Here is a 15543-nt window from a genome sequence, read left to right on the forward strand (position 1 = left end):
GAGTTAAAGGTTCAAGCTGCCTTGCAAGCAAGTTTCAGTTGTTAGGGTTAACAGCTTGAAAACCTTGAAGTCAATAGTAATTTAAATTTCTGATAGAAACAGTCAACAGATGGAAGATCAAAGTTTATTTTCTTTTACTACCAGCATACAAAAAAAACATATTGCACATCAAACAACCAAAACAAAAATAAAAATACTCTACTAAGGACTAACATATGTAGTTTATACAGAATAAACTTTCTGGAAATTGATCTTTTCAGTAGTTCAGGTTATGTCTTAATGGACATGACTAATTCAGCTTAGTGTTAACTAAAGCTATGTTTGATTTTTAAATACTGTACAGTTTAATAAATAAACCAAACAAAGCCTCAATGTAGAACAGTCACTGCCAATGTCACCCAGTATCCCTGCAGATTATGAGAATTTAACAAATGTATTCCAGTGGTCTGCAGATTTTTCCTCTACATACAGCATTTAAAAAACATGTATTAAAACAGACCAGTTTCCAGACTAAACTAATGGAGAAATTACATTTCAGTGCAAAATATTTTAGACTGCATTTCTTTCTAGTATTCCTCAGGTGAAGAAGTGGTTGCATATTATTAAAAATGTAACAAAAGCAGCTAATGCTTTCATAAAGAGTATTATGTTAGGGATCCCCCTCACATCTTTGCCGTATTTTGAAAACAAAATAACATTTCCTATAGCCAGCAATTTTGTTTATTTAAATGTTACATATACTATCTCAAGGCACATCTGATGATATATTTATAACACAGTAGGTGTCAAAGTATGTTTAACATATGATTTCTTCAGGATCCCTCCCCTTTCTGTATTCCAAAATGGAGGAACTGAAAGTGCGGTGTCAAGACTGGCGATCCATATTCTATCTTTGGCAAGCTTATACAAGCACTATTTTAAATGTAATGTAAGAGAACTGTAAACTAGGAACTTCAGTTTATGAAACACCATTCAGCACTGCTTCTTCCTGATTATTTCCATCCTCTTGAACAGTAACTTTCTTTTCATCAGGACTGTGCTGTAGTTTAGAAGGTTCATCCCCAGAAGTTGTAGCAGGACCATTCACTGCCTTTTCAGAAGGGCTGTTCTCATCAATCGCATCTTTTGCCTTGCAAAAACAAAACCAGGATAACATTAAAAATTCTGTAAAAATAGAAAGAGAGTGTAATCTAAATTTCCCTCTGGCTCACACAGCAGCTGTGCAACAGGAAACACCTCTTGTCTGTCTGTGCCAGTATCCTGTCCCTTATAGCATCCTGTTACTTACCTTGCCACTTACAGGATACTTCTGTATCAGACACTTCTGAGGAAATCGTGCCAAGGTAACCCCGAGACAGCACACCCCCAGCGTACCCAGAATGTTTTATTTCACAATTTCCATTTTTCAAAGCCAATGAAGAAGTTAACTGAGAAGCTTTTACACCCCTTTCAAAGTCTACAGTAAGATTAGATTTTTTTAATCATATAGCAATGGCTCTTTCTTATTTTGCTAAACTCAAACATAACTTGTGGCAGTTAATGTCAACATTACTTTGTAAGTAAAGGAATTCTGCTTTATTCAGTTCCGAGTATTATTTTTTTATGATACGTTACGCTACTCTAATCCTTTAAGGAGAACAGATCTGAAATCTGCAGTCTTTAGAACATTCTTTCTAGAATAGTTTGTACAAACAGTCACTAAACATGTGACCTAGTATCCTCTATTTAAAAAGTGTTTTAAGGATTAGTTCTCAAGAATCATCCATGGCCAATTTTCACATTTTATTAGGTAATGCTACATAAGGGAGTGTAACATTTTAAAATGCATAAAGACTTAATTTGAGCATTACACTTGGTTGCTAACGTCTGCAATGATAGTCGACAAGTCGATGTCAGTTCTGTTTACTCTGTGCCATTTTTACCTTTAGTGATTTATTCTTAAACTCAAATGCCTTTATAGTCAAATGAGGGCAATTAAATGAAGCATTCCTTTACTATTTTGCTGTGAGGGAAGAGAAAAAACCCATACATTAAAAAAAAAATCTTACCGTTTCTTTCTTGGTTTTGGCTATTGTCTCCTTTGGAGGGTTTCTCTGTCTACTTTGAGATTCAGCTCGTGATATATAATCAGCTACTGTTACTGTTCAAGGAAAAAAAAATTACAGTGATGCTCACATCAGAAGTCTAATTTAGCATTAAGCTTCATATGTCTTTTCTGTACAAGTTATGCTACAACTGGGAGACATCTCACAAAAGGCCTTCACGCTTACAGGTATCAACTACATCACAAGGATCGAATTGCTTCTGTTGTTAAATACAATTTTCACTAAAATCAGTGGTAACATGACTACCTGAAGGTGGAATCTTAACATGAATTAAAATAGTAATTTTGGTCCAATTGTAAATTTTATTGGAAAATAAAAGGCCTTTCTGCACTGGGTTTGAAGAGACCAGAGTGCAGGCTCTTCAAACTATATACTGTGTTTGTCATTGGGGTTTTACTAGCTTGAGTAGTAAAGAATTTCATGGCAATGAAATGAAGGTAAGTTAAAATACAAGAAGAATTGGGGGAGGTTCAGAGTACAGTATCACTTACGATAAAGCAGCATTCAGATCTTTGTTACTTCATGAAGCAACTGGCAAGAGAACTCACCCTCCTCCTGGTATTCAAAATGCAATCCACACAGTTAACTCTGGCTTGTGGCGGGTGGATTAATTGTGGTGTGTGTGCAGACACGTGAAGCAGCTCTGTATGAGCGAGCCCGTACTCAAAAGCAGGACAGCCATGTTTGCACTCTTAACAGCTACACTTACTGGATGCCGGCCAGGGGTTTTCTGACCTCTTTTCTTCTTACCACCTCAGCACATGTTCTTGTAGCCTGGTTTTGTCTTATCCCGCCCTCTTGTAACCACACCAACTGAGAGTCAATTCTATCTTTAGAATACATAGTACTACAAATTTAAATCACACTTGCATCTTGGATGAGCTAAAGCACATTAGAGTTGGCAAGCATTATCTATTGAACAGTAGTCAATTACATTTAGTATGTCATGCATTCAGGTGAACTATTTTTCTGGATTTAGGAATGATTGCGCATGAAACCTACACCAGAATAGGAAGTACAACTCATGGATTTTCTGTTACAGTAACTGGAATTCTTGCAACTTGGTCCTTGCATAATTGTCAAGACCAAGTAAGTTTCTGCACAAGGAGAATTACTTCTTTAAAATGAGGTTCTGTACCCAACTCCTCTAACATAAAGATGAAGCACGTTTTATGCACGCAGTGTAAGACAACAATCCTTAATATTCAGCTATTTAGGAGCCCAAAACATATAGCAGTGTAAATCAAGTAATACAACTAAATGACTGAAGTGCACTGTTAGCATTTGGAGGGGGAAGTTCCTTCTGTCTTAATTTCACTCACTATACACTTACTAAGTATTTATGAAGAGATCGCATTATTAGAGCATTTTTCACAAAGACAGGGGCTGGGGTGTTTGGGTTTTTCTTCTCAAGTTTTAGTTAGTGTAATGCAACAACTTTTTTCTTCTTAATCAAATGCTGTATAAGCACCACAGAGAGAAGGAAGACAAATACAGGTGAAATTTTGAACCTGTCAATCTAGAAGACCTTCTGTTAACTACCTTACACCACATATGTACAAGCATTTTCTAACTAGGGCATCTTACTGAAAATGAGCTAGTTCACCTTAACATTTCAAGTGTTAGTACACACAAAAGAAATGCAACAAGCCACAACAACAAAAAAGTAGAAACATGCAATTTCATTTCAATTCCTCCTCCTTCCCACCCTCAATTTGTAGATGACTAACCGATATTCACAAAAGCCGAGGACTAATAGCAGCAGTTTGGGACAGGCACGGGACTGGCAGATGCCACGTGAGTTCCCTCACAAGGCTCTGCCAGGGCCCCCACAGCCTGCCATTCCAACTCTTGGCTTCTCAGCCAGTGCCGAAAAGGTTGTGTCACATTCAGTGCAAGTGCACAGATGCAAGAGAGTGCAGATCATGAACCTTCACCTTTGTCTCCATCCTGGACCACTGAACTCAACAGCAGTTTGGCTATTGACTTCAGCGAGAACTGGATCGGAAGCGTAACTCGTATGTCCAAGCAAAGAGTTAGGCATTATAAATTAGTTTCATTAGACAGATTAAGAACTTTTATAAGTTCTCCTAGTAGAAGAAATGTCTTTCATCTTTATCTAGTAGTCTTATTAGTTATTGAGTAACCTTTTTGTATTATGCAGCTATATGTAAAACAGCAGACACAACATTCTCTCATGCTTTTGACCTGAGATTACCCATAGCTCCACTCGAATTACCTGGCTGTCTATCTTCTGCCTGACCCCTGAAGCGACGCCTGCGGCTACGATTGCGTCGCTGGGGTTTTTTGTCACTATCATCTGCAATTGCAAAGTTGACCATGAACTATTTCTCATGATAAAATAAATAAATTCTTCAGCAGTTTCAGCATGGGGCATTTAAAATTGCTTCTGTTAAAGAGACAGGCTAAGTAAGACAGGCTGAAAGAAAAACATAATTTTATACTGAAAGCATACACAATAATGCAAAAACTAGATTTTACTTTTTTTGCTCTTGGCTCATTAAAACATTTAGGCATATGCTTAATGACCTCAGATTTCATTTATTAAGTAACCATATGTCAAATTTTAGCCACATGACCCATGAAAGAAGAGGTTTTTTCCTACATTATTATGCAACAGATTATGTTCTTGTCCCAGTGGGTACCAAGAGAATTTACTGAGGGAAAGTACTTAAGCAGAAGCCGGGGAGAGACAAATTAACAGCTACTTAAGTAGTTTCCCTACATTAAGACTCAGATTAGCAAGGAGAAAACAGAATGCTGATCCAGCAGTACTGTTTCTATGAAAACGGCAGTACTAATGGGAAACAAGTTAGTCTTTGGTGTCTCTGTCAGACAGTTTTTACAAGGGGCAAATGAAAATACTAGTGGAGCTCAGTAAACAGATTTCATGGCAGAGCCATGGAGGAAGTCTTTCTTTAATCAGACAGCAACTTTTAACAGAACAACGACTTGTCACTAACAAAAATGAACAAGTGTTTCACTACACTTACATGGACAACACATTTTTTCTTAGCTTGTTCTGGGACTATCATCCAACTGTTTACATACCTAAACCATTCTCATTAACAGAAGCTGTATCAGACTCTGTCATTCCATCCATAAGAACAGCGTCTTCATCAGTCCTTCGCCGGCGTGACCTCCTGCGCCGGTTACTGCTGTGGTGAGATTCACTAGCATCGGTATCCACAGTCTGGTCTGACTCTGTGTTATCAAGCAAGCTGTAAGGGTTGCTGTCTGGATCTTTAAGCACTAAACAAACAAAAAGTTTCCATCTAAGATACCGCAGTTAACAGATTATTTCATTTCCAGGCTGACTTACATCTGTGTTTGAAAGTTTCAACATATAAAGCAACCTTAGGAAAAGGTATAATACACAGAACTACAGTATTTACAATGTCATACTGGTTCCCCTCTGACTCTAATCCAACAGTAAGTGTTCTGAGGCACCACAACAGGCACTTGTATTATTTCATCACAAAGACTTCCAAGGTGACATTTAGAGACCTACTCAAAACTGCTAAACGTGTAAAATACACCTTTCACTTCATAGCAGCATGGTACTTCTGACACTATTGAAGTGTTATGAATTAGTACAGTCACATTCTGATAAAACATAACTTCCTTTCTATGATTTCTTCTCTCATCCTGTATCTAAACATAAGCTTAACTCAGAAGGCAGCCATAGGTAACATCCCAAAGATTTATAAACTTTACACTCGTTATTATGCATGTGTAGTAGAGGAAGGAAAAGAAGATCATTGTGAGCAGAAGATAAATGAATAAAAATCTAACCATAGTGTATGACAAGAAACTATCACACAACTCTACTGAAATCCCAGTGTATGAAGATGTAAATGTAAAAATGGAGCATTTTAAAATAATAAGAGGTTATACAGAAAATCACCAGGAACAAAAGCTAAATTCAAAATACATCTGAAACACAGTACCAGAGCTAATGGATGACTTGCCACCACGAGGCCCACCACGCCCACGACCTCCAGATACACTACGTCCTCGTCCTCCAGGACGTCGTCTATTGTCACGTTGATGTCTGCTTTCTCTGTCATCTTCTCCTGCCAAGGACCAGTCACTAAGTTCATCTTTTCTCTCAGATTCTGTTTCAGAGGGATTAGAGAGCTCAGAGTTTGTACCTTGTACAAGAAGGGAAAGAAAATTGGAAATTAATATAAAATTTGGGATTATATTCTGGTTTCAGATTCTCACAGAAGTCTTCCAACCAGCATGGCTGGTTATACATACATGTATGTTTTTTATTTTTATACATATATATAAAAAAGGTATAAATACAGAAATTAAATAAATTATACTTACAAAAGTATATAAATGTGTATATAATTTTATATTATATATCTCTCTCCTATAAAACACAGATAGAGCATAAGTTACCTCAGTTTCTAAGATTCTCAACCTGAGTTTATTTTTAATAACCTGAAAAATAAGGGCTCAAAGATGACCCAAACTGTCATTTATGTACACGGATAAATCAAGGATTAAACAGTATTTCCTCTCTTTGTGTACACACTGCAGGCATTTGGCGCAGTTTCTAGGCAACTTCTCTGGAATTCCCAAGGACAACTTTATAGCTGATGGCTGTTGCTAAGCAACCTCTTCTGTCTGTTGTAATGCTGCCTGAACAATTGAACTGTTTATATTAAATAGCATCCATAATATCCCACCGTCTCTGAGCTAACCAAACCCACATAGCTTTTTATGACCTAAAAATTCAACACCTACTATTTATTTTAAGCATCCAGGAACTCTCCCTACTAACCATTCTGGAATAAAGAAATTTAGACCCATACGGTTCTAACATGCAATTCTTGCCTTTTTTTTTTTTGTGTGTGTGTGTGTTTTTCCAAAGTCTGTGGGCATATAAACAAACTGAACAACTTTCATTACAATTTCATCAAACAATTCATTGGGAGATAGCAGAAACAAAGTTAGAAACATTAGCATTATCATCAGAATCAACCTGACCAACATGGCATGATCCTGGAAGCTACAGGCAGTGACAGACTATAAAATCCAAAAGAACTTGTGAGATTTTGTAACACCAGTGAGCTACGTGTAAATGATCGAGTCATTCGCTGTACTGAACAGACTTTTTTTTTTTTGCTGCTTACAGGAATACCTACGTTTCTTTGTGAAATATGTCCATTTGGGGAGCTGCTGCTGAATGAAAAGGGGATAGGCACACCTCTAGGGAACTGAATAGCAGTTCCTTGTTAATTTAAAAATACTAAAGAGTATCTCACTACATCTTAAACAAATCCAGTTAGTTCCTGACCAAATTAAAAAAAAAACAAACAGGATTTTGTGCTGTCTCTATTTCAAATTACTTTGCTTTACTTTTCAAGAATACGTTCATAAATGGCCATGATCACAGACAAGTGTTTTTTCTCCTCCTCAATCTGAACAGATAATGCCAACTCCAGATTATTTTTTTTTTTTAACTCTCCTGAAGAGTACCTGTAGCTCTTTCTCTTTCCCAGCTTTGTATGATATAACTACTACTGTTGAAGGACAAGATCACCAGATTTCGGTTTGCTCATTTCTTTCAATTTAAAACTTCAACAAGAATGTAGATCTAGTTAGGTGCTTTGAGCTATGTAAAAAAATAAAATGGCAATTCTGAATTTTCAACCCTACCTTCACTCAACTATGCTGAAGACAAAGAAATCTAGAGACAGTTATGGATTCAAAAGTATACTAAGGCCTCGCTCAACACATGCCTAAGAAAACTCACCATAACCAGATGTGTAATTGGGGCCTCTGCGGCCTCTCCCTCTTCCGCTGTAGGATCTGGAACCTTGCACTGAGGAGAGGGTGCTCTCATCAGTTGTATAACCCTTTTCTTTTTCAGGAACTCTAGCAGAAGAAGGTCTGAAACCCATACCAATCTGACGCAATTGTTCATCAATCTGGAGCCTTTCCAGTCTTAGTTGTTCTACCTCCTACATAAAAGGAAACAAAAAAAAATTGCTGATAAAGAAGTGTTTTTTCCCTTCACAAAATACCATCGTCCATCCAGTCACCTTAAAAACCCGCATTCCTGCAGGAGAGTTAACACCACCCTGAAGGTGACTGCAAATAATGCAATTCACCTACGGAGTTCTGCTATCTCCGAGTTTTGGAAGAAATCTAAAATCTTTATTTTAAATCACCGTGCTGAAAGACTGTTTTTAAGACTGTTACCGTCTTTCTTAATGACACTTCACCACACGTTTTCTAGTCAAATATAAAAAAAGCAAACGGACAAAATAACGCGATTCAAATTCAGTCATTATTTCTGTTAAGTCAACACCACAACTTCATACAAAGCCAACTAATCTAAATGGGTAATTGTTCTAGCACTGCATAGTATTAGTGTGTTACTACTAGTAATTCCATCCTACCCCAACAGAGCATTAACTGCAGAACAACAGACACTAACACAGACAAAAAAAATGGTGTATTACTTCTCACATGTCAGTTAAAACCATGCCTTTACAGTCCAATCCTTTCAACGCCAACATACTAAGTAACCACGATAATATATTTGAAGGCCTCCATAACACCTATGGGCAAGGGGTGGGGTTCAATGCACCAAACCTTAAATCCCGATATACAGAGGAAGTTTATCAACTGCAAATCCCACCAAAGCTGTTGCTCAAAAATTCTGTTACTTCAACCAAAGTTTCCTCTACAGATTCTTTCTTCTCAAATACGCTTACCTTTAGATACGCGATGTGGTATTCTAAAAGAACTTGGACATTTCCAATGCTTTCTTTAGTACCAACAAACACAAACGGTACCATTCCCTATGGAAACAAGATGTCCAATCTTATTTTTAGGAAGAACGTTATCATCAAAACAATGCTTTCCGTTTGAATTATAAAACATTTGCTTGTTTAGATCACTTTTGTAATTTAAACAAAGATAGTAACTGGATCTTGAGCTGCACAGATGCACTGGAAATAGCTCAGACTGGTGTTAGGGTAAGGGCTTACACGTTAAGTACTTAAGACTGTCCAACTTGCCCAACAACCTATTCTGGCAGTTGAGGTTACCTGACACATAGTGTTTATATTCCCCCCATGCAACACAATTACTGTGTGTGTTTATCACAGTAGGTGTGTAGAAGCATCCATAGTTTACCAAGAAGTCTCCAGTGGTTAATTAAACCAACTTTACAAGATGAAGCACCTTTCAAAGATTTTAGCTTATTTTCTCATATATTTAAAATATGTGAACACTATTAATACTGTCAATCCCAAATTACTTATGCAGCTAAAATACATCTAGGAGAAAGACTAAAAAACCCAAAAGTCTTGCTTCAGCAGCAAAAGAACTTTCTTGAATTGTTTCATATAAAATTTACTGGAAGATGACAGTCTGAAAAAAACTTTAAAATTGCTTTCTCTATACCCACAGAAAAATTGTAAAACTGGCTTTGTTAAATATCCACAAGCATCTATCCTAGAAAACTACCCAAATCACAGACGCCCTGTTTTTGTAACATGGACATCACCATCATTATAGGTTGGCCATGAAAAAGAGGATGCATAGGCCACAAAGGCTGTATTTATAAACTGCATAATGCTAGAACAGTGATCCCATTCTCATGCCGTAAGGTAGCACTTTCACTCATTTGAGTCATGCCCCTGAAATTCTCACTTTCTGCATGTATTTTCCTACACATTCTTTGTTTAAAGATTCAACATAACTGGTTTTGAAAATAAAAACCTAATCATAGGAAGAAAGAATAAAGTACTTACATCTTCACGGGGCAGTTTATTTTCATTATCTCCTTCAATTCTCACCCTGACGACTCCAGACTTGTCTACAATCTCCTGAATCACTTTTCCATTTTTTCCAATAACTTTTCCTTCAGAGGGCAAGAATGGTTAATTTCGCACCCATGTGCAAAATATTTTAATGTCTTTCTTAACATTTTAAGTTATGTATAACATAATTGTAACAACCACCTGACTTTCCTTTAAGTTATGTATAACATAATTGTAACAACCACCTGACTTTCCTTTACTGTTCACTTTGAAACAAAAGTTTTCTCTGACTTCACAAAGATTAAAAAAAAACAAAGAAAACCCCACACTGCCAGAAGCGGTGAAAACTTCCAAAATTAAACTATATAAACATATATCTGCATAGAATGACAAGTATTGCTAAAGATCACCACTACACACAAGTTTCAAATAGAACCAGACTAAAAGTAAAATGCCATGAAAGTTCTGCAAATGCCTATTTTAAATTTATTCAATCTCATTCAATCTTTCCTGACATTTTGACAGGCATATTCAGTATACGTTTTTTTGTGAGCCTCTTAAAAAAAAGTAAAAAACTACGTAACTGTTTTCTGAAAATCAATTTTGCCTTTACAACAAACATGAGTATACTACCAATACTTCCCGTATTACCTTTAAAAAGCTTTATTTTGAGATTATGTGTGGGATCTAAACCAAAATGTTCTGAAGAACTTGTACATTTAAATCTCAAAATAAGTGACTCCTTCGCTCCCTTGCTAAATGATTTTAGTTCTTCCTTAAACTAAAGTTATGCAGAAACACTTCTTCATCCCAGCTACAGCTACCTGGCACTTAAAAACGTATGTGTTTATATTATGAGTAAAGGAAGGTAGAACCCCTGAAAAAAAGGGTGTAACGACCAGAATTATGTGACAGAATACTCCACGAGAAACATTCTTGACAGCAGGTATCAACATGATACAAAGTAAAATGCAAAAAGCATTAAAAATTGTTCCCTTTCCTCAACAGTTCAAATAGCTCAGCAGAGGGTTTTCTATATGTTTTTGTCTTAAAAAAACACGAGCTAATCATTCTGTATGCCTAGAATTTAATTTTGTACAATGATGCTGTTATTACTACTAAAATAAATGACACTCATTATAGTGTTAAACTCATTATAATGTTAGCCAGTATTTGGGAAAAAGTCGTCTGTCCCAAGGAGCTTCAGTAGCTGAAATTGGCAATTCAGTAGATGGCACTCTCCTCTCTTGGTACAGGAAGAAATGCATTGGGCATAGTGCAGTATCTTCAATTTGAGTCATCAATGATCACTACACTACTTTTAACTTGGCTGTCTTTGTAAGGCATAGCTAAATACATGTCTGCTTACATATATGACCACAGGTGATTTGGGCAAGACGTCTGCCTTTGTCATAAATTGGTATTACAATTGTTTAAAAGTCGCATTTTCAGTTAAATGCATTACCATGACTAGTGCCACGACTCCTATATGGGTATATTCACATCAGGTAGAATGCTATCCAAAACCCCCCAAAATCTCAATTTATAAAACATCAGATTTAGTGAAGTTCCTTGGCTCAACTAGGTTTGCTGAATGAGACTACAGAAAAAAAAAAGCGTTCATGTACAAACTACCAATTATTTTGCTGAATGTTAAAACAAACTAACATTTGGTAGATGAGAGAATCATTAAGTTGCATCAGATATATAATTTGCAGAGATCCTATTAAAAAACCCAACAAAACGCTACTCCTTAAACTTGTCAAGTTATAAAACCTTGAAAGCCTAATTTTTAGGAGCTTGCACATGTATTCTTTAAATTACATAGTCTATAATATGCAAGCTCTAAGCCCAAAACCATAGAGGTTAAAGCACAGCTTTTAATTTCTGCTTTGGATAATCCAAACTGCTGTTGAATCAGGTGCAACACCTGCACTCTTAATACTCCCTTCATGTCTGCATTGCCTGTGAGCTGGTGATACAGAGTAGGAAGCTGCCAGACCAAGAGCACAACAAGCAGGCTGAGAGGAGTAGAACGAGGGAAATGGAAAAAATACCCTGTGAAGACTGGGCTAGGGAAAGACATGTTTTTCTCTTGCAGGGGAACAGAGACTAACCCCATCTTTAGGCAGCTTATGAGACAGAAGCTACCATAATATGCATTTACATGTTTTGGGAAGCTACACCTTCATAAAACTGAAACATGGAAAAATGCCCATTTCTAGACTGAGGATGAGAATGACTAGCACTGCTGATTTACACAGCAGCTCAACACCATCCAGCCACCACCTCAAACAAATCTGAACCCAAGGTGGAGCACTAACATGAGAACTGACTTCCGTCATTCTTGCAACTCAGCTGTAGTACTTCCACATTAAATTCTGGAATTTAGTTTCAGCACTTTTAAGTAGTTCATTTAGGTTTTTTACTAGAATCTGAACTTCAAATATTACCATTAAATTAGGCAGTATAAGTCTGTAACCAAACCATTTTAAGCGTTAAAATCCTGACAAAGTATTATTCAACAATCATATATGTAATTTCTTAATAATTCCCTGACACATATAGTCTTAAAAGATTAATCACTTTCTACTGAAATGGAGAAATCAAATATTGTACTGGCATCTAGATCTTCTTTGCATAGTCATGCCGATTAGGCTCCCTTTCCCCAATTTTTCAAGTTTTAGCGGTATTACATACCAACAAGATTTCTGGGAACTTGAATAAAATCCTCCACAAATTCCAAGTAACTTCTAGCCTTTTTTACTGCATCGGCAGTCTGGAAATGAATTAAAAAAAGTAGTTTATTTGTGAACGTATTATGTTAAAAATAAAACCTTGAAGCAACAGCTGCAAGCCTTCCAAACATCAAAATTATTTTCAAAAAGAGAAGAAGACGACAGGATTAATCTAGTTTTGAACTAAATGTTAAAGAAATTGAGTAAAATGCCCAGAAACAAAATTCAGTAGCAAAGCATCAGTAATGAATAAAACAACTTTTCCCATGCTATTTTAAGACATTTTAAAATATTATCTGCAACTTATCACAAGTAAACCCCAGACATAAAATATCTTACAGATATATCTTGAAGCGGTTTCTGGTAAGACATTAATTGGGAAAAATCAGCTTATTATATAGAATCCATTTATTAAAAAAAAGCAATATAACAATTATCACAAAGATTCTGTACTGAAGAGAAATAAATTTGTAAGAGGTCCTACCAGCATTCATAGAAACTTCAGCTTACAAGAATACTATGTTAAAAGAAACTTTGGGTCATATATCTCATTTCATCTGACATCACAGTGAGTAAGTAGTTATATGGCTATGATTAGATGGGCAAGCCAAAAAACTGTAAGTTTAACCTCTGCATCTTCCTCTAAACCACTTTGGAAGCATCCATTTTTTCTCAAAAGAAACTGTGCTATCATCAATATTGTCAGCAATATACATTTATTTTGCAATTTTTAACATCGTTTTTAATGCGTAATACAGTATTAAGCTTCCCAGAGGACCACACGTGGAAAACTGGAGAAGGAGAAAATGAATTTTAGACTCTTTTGTTTTTTGACGGTATCTCAAGATTACGTCACCTGATAAAGACATTTCCAAGGCTGAAGGGCAACCTCTCCACAGAACTTTACAGGCTCACTATAAGCAGTGACTGGCTTTACAACCTTTTCCATATGAAAGGTGTACTGATTTTTCAGAACAGTACTCAGGAGAATGGAAAGAAAACAACAAAACCAGTCACAGAACCTTTGTTTTAAGAGATAGATCCATTTTGCATGCAAGTCTTAATACCAAGTACTGTTTGCAAATCCGTATTAATCCTCAGTGAATAAATGCTGCCAAAATGACAAAAGTAGCTACTCCTCTAGGTGTACACACACTCACAAGGCTTGCCCACCACACAACCCACTTCTGTCTTCAGGAAAGGGACTCGCTGCAGAAAGGCTGGGAGGCTACGTTCAGAGCACAGCGTTCTACAGGAGAATTTAGCAGCAGTCAGGCAAACTGGGGATTCAAAGGAGCAACAGCACTGCAGGAAGGCATAGGAGCATACAGACACAGCACACCAAGCCTGTTTAGAACTGGCTATAGGTAGGAAGTTTTCTGTTTTCTCTACAAAATTCTTCTACTTGGTTTCTCTCTGTCCTAAGCTTGACAGGAAACTAAGCCTGAATAACAAGCACCTTCAGCTACTCTCCTGTAACTGCAGGCAAATTACACTAGTGCAACCTGAACTCTATAGGGATAGCTAAAATGGTGTACTGCACTAAGGCATCCGTCCTAATCATATCACCTCTACATTGTGAGTAATATTACAACCAAGGCACTCTCTTTCCAGAATGCTGGTTTCTGGCCACAGCTCATCTACAATGTTTTCTAAGATAGGACAGTGTCATTGGTTAGTGAGGAGAACTATAAATACTCTCTTGTATTATTAAATGACAGAAATTAACTGACAGTTAATTGAGGCTATACAGATGCTGAAACAAGAAACAAAGCTTCAAATTAACAACAGTAACAGTGCGGAATTAAGGAACGAATATCAGCATCTAGTCAGCAATGATGGCTTTTGAGCACAGTTTCCATTTTACACTAATGCCTCAGAGCCCTTGCATCTGTCATTTTTCACATGAAACAAGAGTACCACCAGCTCCTGCATTTTTCAATCAAATTAGGGAAGTCCTAAAAGAACAAAAAAATTATAAACCTCTGCTTCTGGCAGAGGTCAAAATGACAGCAAGAGAAATATGGGTGAACTGGATTTCAAGATAATGAAACAAGCAAAAAGCATGGAAACCAGATGAACAGGAAGTCAGAGGAGGGAGCAGAGGCTCTGCTGCATACTCAAAGCAACCGCTAAAATGATACAAACTTTGACAGACATTAGCAATTTTTCACCTTCAATGAACTCTACAAATAGGACGCAATTAACCAGCATTCGCAATGTCCTGCGTCAGAGGTATGTTTATCAATTCTTTCCCGAATCAAGTTGAAAGAACAGTGACTGCTTTCACACAAGCAGAGTCAGGATGAGAAAATAAACCACTGCCAGTAACTGGAGTTCTCCATGGCGCCCATATGCATATCTACACTTTGCTGCAAGTACTCAGAATTTTTGTGCAAGTACAACGTTTATGACTCAATCACACCCCAAAATGAGACAGCAGATAAAGCTGATTTGGAAAATGTATTCTCAGTTCCTCGCAGTCAGTAGTTCAGAAAAGGAAAAGAAAAATAATTTCTTTCTCTCTAAAAAAAAAATAAATCATCAGTGTGCACATGGATTAAAGACCTCAAAGAATTCCAGTTACTGGTAACTACCTTTCTAACTCTGAATGACAGTCTACACATCCATTCACGCTTCGGTTACTTCACATAGTAGCCAGGGAACAACACTTTTTCCATTGTGATATGTCTTTTTTCCAAGAAAATAAAATGTGTATTAGTCTCCTAGTTCAAGTGGAACTGAGCTAATGAAAGCTCCAAAAGGAAAACAAGTTTTTTTTATTTTCTCTGAAGGGAAAACAAAAAGTAAGTCTCCTGAAAAAGCCAGGATAGATAGGATCTTGCTATCCTTCTATCCAAAGGAACAGTTATCATACAGTTAAGTATC

At 36.7% G+C, this 15543-nt stretch overlaps 1 protein-coding gene across 2 annotated transcripts in view; it reads right to left on the reverse strand.

Moving 5' to 3' along the window:
• Window positions 1-110: 110 nt before the first annotated feature.
• FXR1 (FMR1 autosomal homolog 1) overlaps window positions 111-15543 on the reverse strand; it is a 38597-nt gene continuing 23164 nt past the window's right edge. Inside the window, exons 9-17 of one of the 2 annotated variants that reach the window (XM_059822982.1) lie at window positions 12617-12695; window positions 9908-10017; window positions 8864-8950; window positions 7897-8104; window positions 6077-6280; window positions 5178-5378; window positions 4345-4425; window positions 2049-2140; window positions 111-1129 (exon numbers count right to left, since the gene is read on the reverse strand). In XM_059822982.1, the coding sequence (XP_059678965.1) occupies window positions 959-1129; window positions 2049-2140; window positions 4345-4425; window positions 5178-5378; window positions 6077-6280; window positions 7897-8104; window positions 8864-8950; window positions 9908-10017; window positions 12617-12695 (1233 nt within the window). In that variant the 3' untranslated portion in view covers window positions 111-958. The remainder of the gene's footprint in view (window positions 1130-2048; window positions 2141-4344; window positions 4426-5177; window positions 5379-6076; window positions 6281-7896; window positions 8105-8863; window positions 8951-9907; window positions 10018-12616; window positions 12696-15543) is intronic. The other variant, XM_059822983.1, reaches the window with a different exon arrangement.

The sequence above is a fragment of the Gavia stellata genome, chromosome 11 (genome assembly GCF_030936135.1).
Source record: "Gavia stellata isolate bGavSte3 chromosome 11, bGavSte3.hap2, whole genome shotgun sequence".
Taxonomy (NCBI): domain Eukaryota; kingdom Metazoa; phylum Chordata; class Aves; order Gaviiformes; family Gaviidae; genus Gavia; species Gavia stellata.